The sequence below is a fragment of the Scatophagus argus genome, chromosome 20 (genome assembly GCF_020382885.2).
Source record: "Scatophagus argus isolate fScaArg1 chromosome 20, fScaArg1.pri, whole genome shotgun sequence".
NCBI classification, from domain to species: domain Eukaryota; kingdom Metazoa; phylum Chordata; class Actinopteri; family Scatophagidae; genus Scatophagus; species Scatophagus argus.
In genome coordinates, this window is record NC_058512.1 from 19,186,646 (window position 1) to 19,204,289 (window position 17,644).

The window sequence follows — 17,644 nt, forward strand, 5'->3', positions numbered from 1 at the left end:
CTAGATGCTGTGTGGAGGACTGCGTCGTCTCAAACATAAATACTTTTTTTTTTTTTTTTTTAGTTTCGACCAAAATGTGTTGGCGTTGAAAAAAAGGTAAAAGTGGCGCTGAGTGTCTGGTTGCGTTGTAATCTTGTTTACTTGTACTTGTTATTAGATATTTTCTGGTTCGATCAAGATTGTGTGTATATTTTATTTAGGCAAAATGTTTGTGTTGCTGCTTGTGCTTTTTTTTTTTTTTTTTTTTTTTACATTTATTTTAACAAAAAATATTGCATCTCCAAAAGAAAGCTATCAGAAAGTATTGTTTTGGTATTGAGTAGCTGCATGATCTTAACTGTGCCCAGCTGAGGAACCACGATGTCTCGCTTTCTGTTTCTACATGAGCTGAATAAAGACGGTGTGAGAGGGCTGGGAGGTTATCATGTGATGTAGCAAGCCCAGCTGTTTCCCCTTGCTTCTAGTCTTAGCACTCTAGTTTGGCTAAACACCCAACCTGGGTAGTGTAGACAATATTTGCCATGTTAATATTTTACCAACATTCACTGTGCATTTACCAGCAGTAGGATCACAGAAATGGAACTGCATCATCATTTTGTACATAGAACCTTTCGCATTTTGATATAGTACATATTCTCAACAATTGTTCATGGATAAAATAAGCAGACAGGAATAGAGTTTTCACCATCGTAGTCACAATGGTCAGTGCTCCCACAGGCGGAAGCTCCACAAGTGTAAATGGTATGATGAAATCTCACACAGTTGACATATCATCTTGTTTATTTCTTATTTATTGTTCATAATAAGTAATCAAAGTCAAAACATCCAACCCTAACAAAGGGTATTAAAAAGTGTATATGCCACAGGGCAGATCAGGGCTGCTCTCACTACATTCTGCCATATATTGCTAATGCTAAGGTCATGGCAGGAAAAGGCAACTAGCTCTCTTAATTTCTCTTCTAATCTTTCTATCATTCTTGTGGTTTGTTCAGTCACTGCTGATTTTACTTAATATCACAGTATCTGACATACGGTTCATGTGTTCAGTGGCATCCTGCTTGTCGACACGTGTTAGATAACACTAAAGGAATGCAGCATATAGCACACACAAACAGTTTTACACGTAAGATCCAGTAAATCATGAGCCAAAGAATCAAAATATTGTGTGAAGAACTACAGCCATGATTTAGCTTGATTTGACTTATCAGTTTGATGCCAAGTACGTGCTGCCACACTTTTCATTTACTTACCTCTATAAAATAACTTGTTATAGTAAATGTGATGTTTTTTTATGGCCAGTTTTGATGGATCTTTGAATGATCAAAACAGTACGCAGACTAAAATGAAATGCTGCTTTTTTCAATTGTATCAGATAAGTGAGTTTAAAATGTGCATTTTCTATTATTTATTCCCCAAATAATTAAAAACATCCCACAACCATGTCAGCAGTTTTCCAAACATGGCTTGACCAAACATTTATCTTACAAATTACTCATTTAGAAAAGTGACAGTTTTTTTTTTTTGTTTTTTTTTAAATAACTGATTATCCAAGTACATTTGATGCTAATGTAGTGTATGTTGGCATCAATGTGTTCATGATAACATATATCATTTTAGTATTACTTTTCAGTTTGTTTCCATCAAGTGTTTAAGAAATTTCATGAAACTGTTTTGATACTTGTATATGTCAAATCTAAACATGTTTCTTTTTTAATCCCATGCTCTGAGCAACAGGTTGTGTTCTATGGGACATTGCATGTTGTTTTTTTTGTGTGCAAAGTTTCCAGTGTTGTATATGTGAAAAAAGATAACCACTGGCTCGTGATTATCAGTCTGTTTTGCTTTTTGTTTTTTTGTTTTTTTTTAACCTTGGCATTGCTATATGTTGCTGTATTTTTCAGCTTCCAACACTGAATTGGGAATAAAATTTATGTACAGAAAGTTTTTGACTTTGTGTCATTTATATGTTACTGTCTTAAAGCCCCCACTCAACAACATCCCCATCACCAGTGGTAAATTTCACACTTCTAACACATTTTCAATCACATTTGGTACTCAAGTCTGTGAATCATCCATCCATTTTCTATACCGCTTATCCATCAGGGTCGTGGGGGAGCTGGAGCCTATCCCAACTGACTACGGGCGAGAGGCGGGGTTCACCCTGGACTGGTCGCCAATCAATGGCAGGGCCAACACACAAAGACAGACAACCACACACTCTCACACTCACACCTAGAGGCAATTTAGAGTAGCCAATTAACCTAATGTGCATGTTTTTGGTATTGTGGGAGGAAGCCGGAGAACCCGGAGAAAACCCACGCAGGCACAGGGAGAACATGCAAACTCCACATAGAAGGGCCCAGACCGGGATTCAAACCTGGAACCCTCTTGCTATGAGGTGACAGTCAGTATCTTTTTTTACTACCATCACTATCATTTTATCTTTCCACTACATTACTATTACAGTTGCTACAAATCTATGTCTGTGTGCCTCCCCTCCCTCTTATTCCGGCGCTGTGGCTTAGTTGGTTAAAGCGCCTGTCTAGTAAACAGGAGATCCTGGGTTCAAATCCCAGCAGTGCCTTTGACTGTTGAACACCAACTGACTAACATGCTGCCTTGCACCTTAGCAATTGATTTTGCTCATTCACTGTCCACCTGCTGTACATTTGCACTGTCTACCTCACCCACTTGCACTATACTCCACCCTGCACTACCTTACTTTTGAACTACCTCCAGAAAAATATTTATTTCACTTATGTCACTTATTTTATTTTGTGTTACCTTATTCTATTTTATTTTTATTTTTTATTTTATTCTTCAATTATATGTTACTGTTATGTTCTATGTATGCACCAATCACCAAGACAAATTCCTAGTTCACTTACATGGCAATAAAGTCTTTTCTGATTCTGATTCTGATTCTCATTCTCTTCTCTCTCTCTCACCCAACCCAACCGGTCAAGGCAGATGGCCACCCACATAGAGCTGGGGTCTGCTCAGAGGTTTCTGCTTTCTAAAAGCAAGTTTTTCACTGTCACCAAGTGCTTGCTCATGGGGGTTTTGTTGGGTCTCTCAGTACTAAAAACTAAATTAAAGAGTTTTGTCTAGACCTGCTGTAATTGGAAAGTAGCGTAAGACAACTTTTCTGTGATTTGGTGCTATAATAAATAAATCGAATTGAAAATTTGACTTTAACAGGGCGGCACGGTGGTGCAGTGGTTAGCACTGTCACCTCATAGCAAGAGGGTTCCAGGTTCCTTCTATGTGGAGTTTGCATGTTCTCCCTGTGCCTGCGTGGGTTTTCTCCGGTTTTACTCCGTCTTCCTCCCACAATACCAAAAACATGTACATTAGGTTAATTGGCTACTCTAAATTGCCCCTAGGTGTGAGTGTGAGAGTGTGTGGTTGTCTGTCTTTGTGTGTTGGCCCTGCGATTGACTGGAGACCAGTCCAGGGTGAACCCCGCCTCTCGCCCGTAGTCAGCTGGGATAGGCTCCAGCTCCCCCGCGACCCAGACGGATAAGCGGTATAGAAAATGGATGGATGGATGGACTTGAACAGTCTACTAGAGGTTAACATGCTCCCTATTAGGAGTCAGTTATAAGGAAGTCAAGTCCATGTAAAGGAACTCTGACTGCTGCGATGAAGTAATAGTATAAGAGCATTTAAACTGTGACCAATAAGGATGCTGTCATACTTCTGCACAATCCTGATGCATAAATTTCCACAGGATAAAACCAGCATATTATCATACTAATGACCTTTTCAGACACTGTTGTGAAAAATTAGCTACTGTAATAGTGGACAAAATACCATTTTAATGCTAACAAGTCACACTTTGGCTTTTTTAAAAATGAGACTAGGGGCTCTGTAACGCTGCCCTGTAGCATGCTAGCAATTGCAGATTAGCACTATTACAAAATGTACAGCTAAAGCAATGTTAGTAGTTCTGCTAGTGTGGCTAAAAACATGTATGAACGAGGTGATCGCTGACTAAATACACAGACAACTAGCTAACTAGTTGTATTCGCTATTTTTATTCATTTGAAAGACTGCAATATTGAAGCTGATTGTAGACTGATGCAAGTGACCAAAGAGCTAAGACAGTGTAACAGGCGATTCTGTGAAGTTATAACAATGTGCACAGATTGAATGCAATGGCAATTGACTCTTACCATCAACAAAAACTTCAATGACCATTTGACATTTCTGCTGGCCAATTTCAATGTATTACTTTATATACAAATAATATTACCGTATTTTCAATTTTTACTGAGTGCTGGGAGGATATAATGTGGTGCAATGGTTAGACAGAAGTACAGAATACATTATATTGGTGGTGTTTTCATTAGATTTGAAAAAGCTAGACTAAGAACAGTGTGTACATCTGCTGTATACAATTATCCATATCAGAGACAGGTTTCCGGCTGTGTATGCAATAAAAAAACTGATCTATCATAACTGTGGTTTGGTGCAGATGGATAAATTTCAATCTATGCTGAACTGTGGCCTGCCGAGTGTAAGGGAAGACATCAATGATAATTCAGGAGAAAGCACTCATTTATGGTTTTGAAGACTCAGTGCTGAAGAAGTAGAAAACCAAGCTGAGACATGATGTTAAAACCGACGCACAGAATGAGGTGCAATTTCACATAGTTTCTCTGGTTATACCAGGAAAACACCAATTCATATTTTCTTTAAAGTCTAAAATAGTAATTACATGTCCAACCGACCCCTTGCCAAGTCACTCCCTCAGCTGTGCAATGCACTGAGGCCTTTAGAAAAATAAACCTGATGTTTTACACAGTCAATGATTCATAAAAGCAATTCACTGAGAAAGTCATGTCAGGTAGATAACTATAAAATTACAGACATCTTATACTGCTAGAGCACAGTTAATTTGAAAAATCCAACGTAAAAGTAAGATTTACAATGCAGTCATCACATTACCGCAATGTGCCGAAGTTATCAAGGGTTTCTAGTCTGTAACATCAAATGAACTGAAAAGGCACATCACATTTCTCAAGCTGACATTTAAACCAGACATCCCTTAGAAAAGCATATTCAGTGAAATACATGAAATCTCACAATGTTTTACATGGTACAGGACAATGTACCAAATCACTTTTTAACAACCAAGACAGTATACAGCTTCCTTGGGGATGGTCTGTAAAAACCTCAAAGAATACCTCCCTTGATGTCACAACCTGACATTAAAAGGAGATGTTATCCATTATTTACAACTGCGTTTAAGGCAATCTCACTTTTCGACAAGGAAATCATGGTTTTGGCAAATAAGATCGATGACCATCTTGGCATTGGACATGTCCTAGCTACAGCACATTTGACATAGTCTTATCCTGATAGGTAAGTGGGCAAAGTTGGAATAATTAAAAAGACTAGATAAAAGACTGACTACAAATATGACAGCACAATGCCAAAGTGATCGAAGAGCTAATCTGACAAAAACATCAACACGTCCATGCTGAAGTCTATTACAAGGGACTTTCTATATTGTTTTGATTTTGGAATCTTTGAAACTAGTTTTTGTATTCATAGTTTTTGGCTTTCACAAAGTCCGTTTCCGACTTTGTCCAAGATAAAAAAGAAAAAAACAATGAGAGGCTTACAGGTTTCTGCAGAGGAAATCAGGAGCAAGTGCTCATCTAACACTGAGTGCAGCACGTCAGCAATCGTTACATTAGTTCTCTTAGTTTGCCTTCCATTTCCATCTGTGAATGTTTATGTTTAGGGGAGGACTGTATGCTGAGGAAGAAACAGATAAAAATAAAATGCTTTGGTCCATGCATGATTTATCTTGGCTGTTCATGTTCATATATTCCAGAGTACATTTTACTGTGGCTCGCAAGCAGTGTGAGAAGTGGAGTTCTTGTTTGCTTCTATCCATTCTCTTTCCACAGTACTAAGTGAATGCTATGGTCAGGCATGCTGGTGGCAAACACCAGTCCAGAGTCATTGCCCCCGTCCAGGCCGTTAAGCCAGGAAGTCACACCGGCTAGGAAGCTGGATCCTCGTTTGGATTTTCTGTATGCTGGTAGAGGCCAGCGGCCCGAGATATCCTCTGTCCTCAGGTCCATCACATAAAGGAAGTTGTTGTCGAAAAGAAGCGCAAACACCTCGCCAAAGCTAAGCAGGGACAGGTTAGCTGGGTCCTGCGTTTTTATCACCCTGGGAACATAAAAACATGCTAGATTAAGAGAGCTGGAAGTAGTACAGTCGTACTGTCTGACAATTAGAGGTGCACTGATTGCAGTTTTCTTGGTGGATTAGAATTTCCGATTTTTCCTGATTCCAATTTTCTTTCCAAGAACTATAATTGACAGCATATATAAACAAAAATCAACTTTACTTCAATGCAAAATTTTACTTTCATAATAAAAGAAATTATTAAATTTTTTAATTAAAAAAAAACAAAACAAATAATTAACTGAAAATGAGCCATACACCCAACTTTATCTGACATATTTTACTTTACCAAACAAAAGCAGGTGCAACAGATTTATAGAACAAGACAACCATCAGTTACTTATATCATTTTACAGTATGCTTAGAAATTCACCAGGGCTGAGGTAATTTGTAAGATTTCTCAACTATGGAGATCATCCAGGCCTATGAATTCTCCTCATAACTGCTGTGGTCTTCTCACTGTTTGTACCAAAGACTGAGGCTCTCTTGGCACAACCCAAAACTCCAACCACAGTGTGACAAAAAATGAGTGGAATTTTTTGTTTTACAGGTAGAGTTTTGCGTGATGCCATGCTTACACAGTCCTCTTTCAGTCCGAGTGACCACTAAAGGTGCTTTACAACACAAGCCAGCATTCACCCGCTCGCACGAACATTCATACACTGGCTGCAGAGGATGTCACTTCAAGGTGCCACCTGCTCATCGTGACCATTCAAACCAATAATCGCACACCAATGGAGGAGCCACTGGGAGCAATTCGGAGTTCAATTCATTTCAATTCAATTTATTTATATAGCACCTTATACAGTCAGAATTGTCTCTATGTGCTTTACAGATACCCAGAGCCTGAACCCCCGAGCAAGCAGACAGTGGCAAGGAAAAACTCCCTTTTAACAGGAAGAAACCTTGAGCAGGACCTGGCGAACCCAAGGGGTTCAGTCTTGCCCAAGGACAGTTCTACAGATCGATTCATCCACCTACCTTCCATATGGTGGACTGCTGCTCTATGTCCTGAGCTACAGCTGCTCTTCCTCAAGTTTTTCTCATACAAAATTGTGTAAACTGTGATATAGTTTATTTTTCACAACCAAAGAGGAAAATCTGGCCTTTTAGTTCTAGTAATTTTTGTGTGTGGGTTATTCATAATTTTAGACATCTCTTAAAACTACAGCGTGTGTATATGACTAACTGATGATGACGGTAACACCGCTAACCTACCCCCGAATAAACTGAGCTTCTACATGATACTTAAAGAACAACTTATCGTGCAAACCAGTTACCTGAGAATCTCAAAACTGGCAAAGTCCCACTGATAAACTCCGAGGTCAGAGCTGCAGACGATGTAGCGTCCGTCAAACTGCAGGCGAGGCTGAAGGCTGATGCTGCGATCCTCTGACACCGACAGCGTTTTCAAACATTTACAGTTGATTTCTCTCCCTAAAGGCCACACCTGCACAGGGAAAACAGTGTTTGCTCCATATGTTGTGGACTCAGGTATGGCAGCTCACACATGTAGAACAACACCAAGAACAACGATAAAAACTTTAAATGATTTATATTGTTTACTCTTGAAAAGTGAAGATTGAACAAACTGCTGGAGAAAAGAGCGTTACCTTAATTTCATACTTATCAGCACTTAGGAGGATATAATCACCGGGACTATGCACCATAGATTCTACTTCACTTTTCTGTAGTATGACCTGATGGGAAATAACAACACAAGACAGGTTTCATTAGCAATTCATGGTTGAACTCTGATCACGTCAGATGAGTAAAATTTAAATTCTCCAACACTTTACTCATGCAGTTAAGAAGTTATAAGAAAGACAAACGGATCACATGACGAGGATCAAATGACTTGACCAGCTTACCTTGGTGACCCACTCAGTGTGGCCGGTCAGAGTGTTGAGACAGGCACCAGCAGACAGAGCCCAGACCTTCACAGTGAAGTCTGCAGAGCCGCTGACCAGCAAGTCCAGCTCATCATTGTAGTCCACACTGAAGACTGAGCAGACACAAAATGTTTGCGGACTCAGATTTCTTAAAAAATCATCATTTGCAAAAAACAAAACAAAAAACAAAGTTTATTCAAAGGTCATGAATGTCAAATGAATTCGTGGAAGTCAAACACTGGAAAATGGCTCTATAGAAATAACAATCACACATTTGGAAGTTGCATCATACACCAACACATTTTGTTGCTTTTCAAGTTTACAAATGAGACATTTTAACCGTATTTTCTGCCTAAATACATTTAGTTGGAGTGTATGGCCCTGCTGAAACACTTGAATTTTTTGATTTGGACAATACGTATACATATTTTTATATACACTTATAGTTGAACACTATAACTTGCCTGGAATAAAAGGAGCTGTTTGCTTTAAAATATTATTCTAAATGACCCAGAAGAAATATCTGCTGCATATTTAAACCAACCTGCTCCTGTGTGGCCACGGAACTGCTGGATTTTAGCTCCTGTGCTCCACTCCCAGCATGCAATGGTGTTGTCAAAGGACCCAGTCACTAGCTTCTGTTCATCAAATTTCACGGTGGCACAGGTGTGTGTCTGAATTCCATAAATGCATTGCCCAGTGCGTACATCCCATAATTTGGCAGACAGGTCATCAGATCCTGAAAAACAAGAGAAGAGCCATGTTAATGTTCCAACTCTGACACAACTCCATTATGCCTTATCCAGACTGACACAGTGACATGGGGCAACCTGCGTCAGTCCTCTATCTAAAGGACTCAATGTCCTTTAGTTGAAAGTCTGCTGTAATTATCTTTGGCTGTAGCTATAGCTATTGTTAGCTACTGAGCTAAGAAGAATCACTTTATTGACAGTATATATATTTTTACATACACACACTGAATTCATCCTCTGCATTTGACCCATCCTTAGTTGAACACACACATGCAACACCCGGCAAATTACATACAGTGAAACACACACAGGAGCAGTGGGCAGCATCAAGCGCCCGGGGAGCATACTGGGGGTCAAGTGCCTTGCTCAAGGGCACATCAACCAGCTAATGGGGGGGGGGTAGCATTTGTTGCATTAATCACTCCACCACACCCAAGTTTTTCCTGCCCGTCCGGTGGGGGAATCAAACCAGTGACCCTCCAACCACAAGCCGCTTCTCCAACCTCTAGGCCACGGCTACTGAGCTAACAGTAGCTATAGCTAACAGTAGCTAGCTAGGACTCAGTAGCCGTCCAGTGAACACCGCTGGACACCGGACTGGGACACAGCCTCAGAGACTGGTGGTGGGAGGTTTGAAAGTACAGTTGGAGTACAGACATGGCAGGCGGGGACAGGTTAGAGGTGAAGCAGCAGAGGACAAAAACAATGTATATGCATTTAAACTCAGTTCAGCTACAGAGAGAGACTTGAACTGAGGAGGCGTATGACTGTACTTTTCTGTTCAAGCGGGAAAATAGGTGTAAGAATACTTCTTTGATTTAATGTGTTGTTTCCTTACAGACTTAACACTAAGAGAGTCTGTGAAACTTTGTGAACTCAACGCTCATCTACATCCCCCTGCGGGAAGTACAGGGGACTATTGGACGTTCACCTCTACAAGTATAAAGCATTATTACGAGACAGGATGGGCCAGGACTAGCTGATTAGCATGCTAACTTAAGTACAGACACCCCTGCTACACAAACACACAGATGTTTTTGACAAAACATCAAGACTGTTGGTTTTTTTTTTACATTCTGTTGCTAATGCTAGCTTGGTTTTTTTTCAGTGTTTTCAACAGCCACGCTGCCCATATGTTAAACATTGCAACTTCAAAACTTTGTGGTAAAGGCAGTAGTATATACCCATACCTCAGATCAGGCATGTTTCTGAGTAGATATTTTTTAAATACGTTCACAGACGTTAAGTGACAAAATTTAGCATCCTCCATACAGTCCTTATACATACTTTAGTATGCCACTGATGCTCACCTTTGCCCCAAAACACAATGCACAAACAGAATTCAGAGGGTGCTCACAGCCACAGACTGTTAGGATGTACACTGGAAATGGGACAAAGCATATGACTTCTTTTGCGGTGCCCAAATTTGAACAGCCCTGTACTCAACAGCAGTACTGAATATACAGTGCTGATGACTAGTCAACAAGGTCGCGTCCTTCCCCGTCAATGTGGAAAAGTCACGGCTTTCAAGAAAGCTTAAGTGCCATTTTACAAACCCGCAGGTGTTTTCACTTATTCTGCTCTGGCTGAATCAAGAGAGTATTTGTGATCATTTTCAGTTTGGTATTTTCCCAGTTTGAGTTGTGTTTGTGATATTTTGGTGTCCTCTCTGCACAGGTGAGAGGGGGGAGGTTCTCACCCCCTCCACAATGTGCTGATCAGCTACAGGAGCTCGTTCAGCAACAGACTCTTACTCCCACGATGCACCACAGAGCGACACAGGAAATCATTCCTGCCTGTCGCCATCAAACTGCTAAACTCTGCACTGACAGACACAATTACTTTTATATACAATGTATATGTAGTTTCACACATGTAAATACCAGTATCTTTAGATTTATACTTATCTTGTTTTTGTTTATCCTATTTTTATACCTTTCACTTTTCTTTCTTGGTAGGGAAAACTGCAAGTGCAATGTCTGTACGAAAAAGAATTTCCCTTCGGGAATAAATAAAGGAATTCTGATTCACTGAAGTGTGGAAGTCTAAAAAGAATTATTGGTGTTTTAGGGGAAAAATGTGGTTTGTCTCATGACCAGGTCTGTTTCTAGAGAAAAGAAAAGTCCCTTGGATGTACAGAGATTAACCCTTAAATGTTAATAAACTATTTCAAGTTAACACTCCACTCTGTAGATGCACATAAATCAGCTTAGAAAACAGTTTCATATAAAAGCAGTAACATTCTCTAAATGAATATGAGTCATTCTGACGATATCTGTTGTCCACAGCTGCTTCATGCTGTATGAAAAGCTGCTCCTACAGTTCACACACACATATTGTTACACAGCAATACTGTAAGCAAGGCAGTGAATTGTTTCATAGGCCTGTATATTTACAATAGTGATACGTGCTTACTTCTTCCTGTCTCAGCTCATGTTATTTTGGAGTGAAAGAATCACATGGCTATCCGGCAGTCAGGTGTTACACTCATGTTGTTTAACAGACTGTAAACTCCACTCCCATCATTCTTGTGTCCAGGAGCAGCAGGCAAATGTTTTCATTGAGAGCACTGTCTGCTCAGCATCAGACAGACACATTCAGAGATGAGCTTGTGAACATAGTGGAGCACTTAGCAGCTAAAGAGACAGATATTTTGGTCCGTACTTTAGTTGCTCTGTGCCTGCTAATAAAACTTGAAATGAATAGAAAATGCAATAACTCAACAAAATGGTTCAGTATAATATAAAGCAATACAGTGAGCCTATACATGTGAAACTGATCATGTTCAGGCTGAAGCTGTGACAGGAAGGTGTTGACTCAAACCTACAATCAAATCTTCCAAGAGAGATTTTCAACATCTATTTATATAACTTAAGCCTGATTTCATCCTTTTACGCAGTAAAAACGAACCAGAGCTACGTCGTACCTGTGCAGAGGAGGCCATCTTTATAATAGAGGGCGTATACTCGAGCACTGTGGCCAATGAGGGATGACGTCTCAAAGGCCTCCTGATCCTTCAGCTGCATCATACGCAGTTTAGCCTTCAGGTACACCCCCTTCCAGTGTGATGCATCTTGAATGGACTCATCAATCCTCCAGCCCAGCTCCCGACAAACACCCTGCCACACCTCCGTGCACGAGCTTATCACCTGCAAGAAGAAGGATGCCTGTTGGAATGTACTTGAGTACTAGAAAGGGTGACATGACATGCAGCACCAGTATTATTTCTGGGTTTACCTATAATATCATATCAGGCAGCTTTGTAAAAAATGTATTTATGATGTATTATTATTGAATGTATTTTCATTCTTTGTTCTTGTATACAACACATGTATATATATTTAAAAATGCATTCATTTATTTTTTGCAAATTTGCAACAATTAGCATAAAAACATCAATTTTTGATACTAGGGCCAACATCATACCAGAGTGGTATCTTATTTTGAGAGATATAAGTACATTTTTCTACAGAAGCCTTGCTTCATTTAGCAAAGAGGTCAAAGACTTCCAATGGCTTTGCCTAAATGACACAGTGTAAACTGCCAAAATGTGACTGTAAACCAGGAGATTAATTTCAGTACTTTGTGCTATGGCTGCATTTTGGCCAGTATCAAAAACGTGAATTCAAGTCAGCCAGGATAATTAGCCCATAAAAATACGGACATGAATGCAGCCTGTATGAGTTAAAAAGTGTGAAAACTGAAATCACATATAGTGACAGCCAACTGATAAACAACAATATTTATCATCCTATATATTAAATATTGCTGCCAGTTTGAGGAGCATCCTGACTATGATTGAAGCCTGAAGAAACCAGAGGTTTAACTGTGTAAATTGCTTCAGAGGTGCTGGATCACGAAATGCCCACAATGCACTGCATGTCCCTTAACAACCACTCTGCACAGTATGTCTTCTGTGTTTGCACTTTATGTTGAACTCTGTATCTTTTGCTTTATGATGTGTATTTTTATGTAGCATCCTGGAGGAACGTTGTTTCATTCACTCTATGTACTGCAGGGATACTCGTGGTTATAATGACAAAAAAAGTTCCTTGACCTCGCGCTAACAGCTCCCAGCAATTACCCTGCGACTATAACTGAGCAAAGTTTTGATGAGATTTGAGCTGAACCAAACAGTTCGGAATGTTAACATTCAAATTCTAAACTAACACTGGAACTGCACAGCTTGCTTTTTCTCCTTTGCACACATTAATTCTGTTTAAACCTTGTATTTCTGCAATGTTGCAGACTAAGTTCAGGATATTAATGTTGTTATTAATAAACAATTTGTGGATTACACTGATTTGTGGAATCCAAACATTTCCAATAACTTGCAAAGTCCAAAAGTCAAAATTTATTGAAAAAGGATAAATGTTTTCACTTCCAAAATTTATAGCATGTTTTTATTTCACTTCAATCCACATTTGTTGTTTAAAAACAGTGTTTTAATAGCACTCAAAGGGAGACATGCACTCGTGTTAAAGGAACAGTCGAGCAGCAATCTAAAAGCACGGCACAATTAGATTGATATACTCATAATAACAAAAATCTATTTCAATCGCCAGTCTTTCCCGCTTAGTTTCCAGACCAAAGTTGGTGAGCAGAGGAAACGTTTGTTTTCCACCCAGGCAAAGTCGATTCCTGCATCGGGATTAAAACCCCTTCACCTTTCCAGCAGCTGGGAGACGACACACAAGAACTTCACTTTGACTTTCACTTCAATTTACTGCTACATGGACAACTTACTGCATTAAAAAAAAAAAAGAAAAATCCCAACCTGGTAACTGCCTGAAAACCTCTTTAATACAGGTCTGCATTTGTGAGTGCTATAAATTACCAGCAACAAATCACTGGCAGCAGCTTGTCGCACATTCCACAATTCCCTTACCTTTAGAGGATAACGGGAGTTCACTTTCAGCCCGGCCCTGGCTGACAGTATTCTGATTTCCAGGAATAATTCATAAACTGTTTGTGTGCCGCACACTGGCAGGATATCGAACTGTGCAGCCTTCGTCAGAAATGGACCTCACCTGACATTTCCTCACCATTCACATCTTATATGAAAGGGACTGAGGCAAGTGAGGTAAAACAAAGATTTAAGACAAATGAGAAGCCTCCCTGTTGACCGGCAGTGTAGTAGTCTACCACTCAACAGGAATCACAATCTTTACCTTATTCCACTGTTTGCAGACCAGGCAGCAGGTAAGCAGGGTCTGGGGATCCAGCCAGCGCAGCAGGTAGAAGGCCAACTCCAGAGGAAGGAGGCGCAGGAAGTCGCGCTTGAGCAGCGTTTCCAGTCCATTAGACAGATGACGGAGCTGGACGGCACCACTTAAAGATATGAGGTGGTCCAGAGACTGGTTGCGCTGCTGGTCGTTTAAAGTAAGGAAAGCGGCGGAGACTGACTCCAGCCACCCCTCAAAGGCCGCCTTCTCCATGGGCACATGAGAGCAACCTGCAACACCTACGAGAACAATGCAGAGTTGGACTTCAGACATTCATTCAAGATAACACTAATGGCAAGAGCAGCCACAGAATAAGAACACGCTTGGGACAAGTAAAGCGTTCCAGGACATGTCAAAAACCCAAAGGACATTCAGTTTGCAATTTAAAAAAAAACAAAAACAAAAACAGAAATAATATCCAATTTTGAGAAGCTATAACAAACGTACAACCGTTTGACTTTAATCCACTGGTGATGAATTAATTCACAGTTCAGTTCTGACTGAGACTGAAGCAGAAAACAAAACAGAGAGGTGTTTAGTAAAACTGATTTCCAGCTAAACGTGTTTACCTGAAAATATTACATTAAAGTGGATAACACAGATTCACTCATAAATCTCTCAATAAGGACATGTAGAAGTCAGCAATATTACAAGCCCGATATGTCACATAACTACGGCCATACATCAATAACTGGGCAATTTGAACCAGGTCAACAAGTTCAACCTGTTAAAAATGGACACAAAAATGCCTGAAAGCTTTAACGTCAGGCTTCAGACAGCTGAACGGTACCTAGCTACACCTAAGCGAAAAATCATGAAACAGCGCTGGCCTGTTAGGTCACCCATGTGTGTATCTGATACGCTTAATTTACTGGATTTAAACTGCAATTACTTTTACAAGCAACTGTGTATGCTTATTGAGTCCACGCAAGCTACCTGGCTAGTTAGCAACTTCTGTAGCAAACGTTAGCGAAGTATCACTACTAGAATTTAATGGCAAGTGATCTACGACTGATTTCAACCACGCAATCAATGATCAGTATCTACTAGTTAAAAAAAATGAATTGAAATATAAGCACAAAATATCCACCAACCAGAGAGTTGCAGGGAGTTTTCTTTATCGCCACTTTCCGGGCTCAGTTCACATAGCGAAGTTAGCTGTCGTAAGCTAACCTGTCAGCAAGCAAGTTGAAGGGATTGTCCAAGCAACCTAGCTTCGTAGCTAATGTTAGCTAACGACCATGATAAGAGTATCTGATTCTGTTTATTGTGAATTACATCATGTTTCTAAGGGAGTGGTCTTCTACTCATTTCCCAAGCAAGGGGTTTTAGGTAGTGGGATTGCAGGATGGCCGGTTCTGACAGCATAAAAACCAAAAGATAATGGAAACGCTCTCCTTGGATTGTTGGTGTTCCCCCTCAGTATAGTCTTACAGGAGGCGCCTTTGGACTATTTGCAAACTCTTCCCTCAAAACAGAGGCGTGACGTTGACATGTTCTGAAATGAAAGTTATTTCACCCTACATTCATTGCATATGTATCTAATACAGAGAGGTAATCATTTCATTTCGCTTTACAGTTGCCCTTTCATTTTGTCTTCCTAAAATCTGATTTGCCTGTAAGACAGAGCTGTGAGACCTGTATTCAGGTACACTTCCGGTGTCGCGCACAATGTGGAACGGTGTGAAATATATGACCGGGGCTCCAGTGGGGTTTTTTTTCCCCAGGATGACGAAGTCATGACCCGCTTTACTCTGCCTCTGATTGGCTAGTACAAGTTACCTTCGTTGGCTGAGTTGATAAGGATTATGTATGATGAATAAGATCGGTTATGGTTAGGCGCAGACGGCTCTGGACGTTAAGGCAGGACCCTGAAACAGAGATCTGTGATCCCCTTTCTCTCCAGACCTTTTTTCAACAGCAGTAGCAGATCATGGAATCCCCCCCACCCAAAAAAATAAATAAATAAAAAATTAGGAGATTTAGAAAACTTTAACAGTTAACAGATCAGACAGGATGAAGTTAGCAATACATAATGTTAACCAGCCTGTTAATTGTAAATTTTATTCTCCTAATGCCGTCTCTTCTAAAGTTGTGGATTTATTGAAAAGATTTTTTGTGAGTTGGGTTAAATTTCACATTGGGGCAAGCGATATGGTGTAGACTGGAGGCAATCTTGGCTATCTTCACGGATTTATTTATTTTTAGAACTTGTCTGCGATACTGCCAATGAAAGTGTTCGATGAGCTTTGACAAAATCCAAAAGCCTAATATTTTTCCCTTTCTAAAATGAATAGACGAGACTGACTAAAACTAAAAGCTGAGTAATTTGTCATTCCTGTTATATCAGAAAGTATTCCGTTTCACATGAGTCTCCTGATGCTTGCATGCTGGAGAGGCTCAGTTTAGGTTAGGTATTCTTTGAACTAAATCTTTTGTTTCCCCAAGAATTCAAATTTCTGGGCTTGTGTCCAAATCTAACTGCCAATACAGGAATTTCGGTGACTCTAGCACCCCTCTAACACCTCTTTGTTTCTGCCAAGTCAAGGAACTACAACCTGGTGAAGAATTTCAACAATTTTCACTTTCTCATTAGGCCTCAGTAGGTGTTTGCTTGGGATAAAAGTCATTCCGGTAAAAGCTGTACTTTATTACGGCTGATTGACAGTTACTAATGATACACATTAATGTGAACCCTTCCTTTAGTAGTCAGATTAAATTGAATCAAGGCCCTGGCAAATGTGCACTGCTGTGCATAAATAACTGCATGATTCATGACTGAACTGTGGATATATGGAAGATGCTCCTGTCAGGGTTTCTACTGAAATAAGAAAAAACACTTGGTAAGCTTGTTAACATAACATCTGTGCTGTTCTGCACATGACCTGCCCTGATCAGCTCTTCATGGTAAACAGGAAACTGGTCTGTAATGCTGACACCAAAACAAGTAGACCGATCTGGGCTGAATAACACACGACCTCAAAGATGCAAGTCGCGCTGTCTTTCAGATGACTCAATGGATGACTAATAGATGTGTTAGAAACGTTTGCCATTTTTGTCACTTACTCCTTGTGTGGTTTATTAAGCCAAGCTTATCTATTTGTGATTAGGAAGGAACCTCAGAAGGACAGAACAACAGAACTGCTGCGGTTGTCTCGTCTCTCTGTGGGCTTTAGCGTCTGTTATGCTGTATTTTAGCACAGCTTGCATTCGTGTTACTTTACGTACTGGAAAAAAAAACAGCCTGTGTGATGCCATGTGTAACCCAACAGCCGCTCAGTTTGAGTTTGCCTGCTTGTTTGCTGGATTTTAGAAAGTATCAGTGTGCAGGATTATAGTTATAGAGTCATAATTATTTTTAAAAAAGAGGCAAACCCCTCATTTTTCCTTCATCCATGCCATCATCATCTTGAGGCAAAGTGCGATTGGTCATTGTGGGGTATGCAAATAAAACTGACCTGACCTGACAATCTGAAGGTCACGTTGCTATTTCAGTTTATTCAAATTTAAATTTATTGAGCGCTTTTATACTTCCAGACAGTGCACCATGCCAATATGTAGCATT

At 40.0% G+C, this 17,644-nt stretch overlaps 1 protein-coding gene and 1 non-coding gene across 2 annotated transcripts; one reads left to right on the forward strand and one right to left on the reverse strand.

The window, feature by feature from the left end:
- Positions 1 to 2,510: 2,510 nt before the first annotated feature.
- On the forward strand, positions 2,511 to 2,584 carry trnat-agu. The gene has a single exon. It is a non-coding gene; the product is annotated as a tRNA-Thr (tRNA).
- Positions 2,585 to 4,021: 1,437 nt separating this feature from the next.
- fbxw2 (F-box and WD repeat domain containing 2) lies at positions 4,022 to 15,725 on the reverse strand. Its single transcript, XM_046375676.1, has 8 exons — positions 15,174 to 15,725; positions 14,026 to 14,318; positions 11,781 to 12,003; positions 8,647 to 8,841; positions 8,082 to 8,215; positions 7,824 to 7,910; positions 7,491 to 7,660; positions 4,022 to 6,192 (listed from the first exon to the last, which is right to left on the reverse strand). Exons 2-8 carry the CDS (start codon positions 14,290 to 14,292, stop codon positions 5,904 to 5,906), a joined length of 1,365 nt encoding a protein of 454 aa, XP_046231632.1. The 5' UTR covers positions 14,293 to 14,318; positions 15,174 to 15,725; the 3' UTR covers positions 4,022 to 5,903.
- Between the last annotated feature and the right edge of the window lie 1,919 nt (positions 15,726 to 17,644).

Excerpts from the sequence above, each read along its gene's own strand:
- fbxw2 (XM_046375676.1), bottom strand. The coding sequence starts at position 14,292 with ATGGAGAAGGCGGCCTTTGAGGGGTGGCTGGAGTCAGTCTCCGCCGCT. Across the intron at positions 7,911-8,081 it reads ACACTGAGTGGGTCACCAAG|GTCATACTACAGAAAAGTGA; the intron begins GTAAGCTGGTCA and ends ATTTCCCATCAG. Across the intron at positions 6,193-7,490 it reads GCCAGTTTTGAGATTCTCAG|GGTGATAAAAACGCAGGACC; the intron begins GTAACTGGTTTG and ends TTATGTTCCCAG.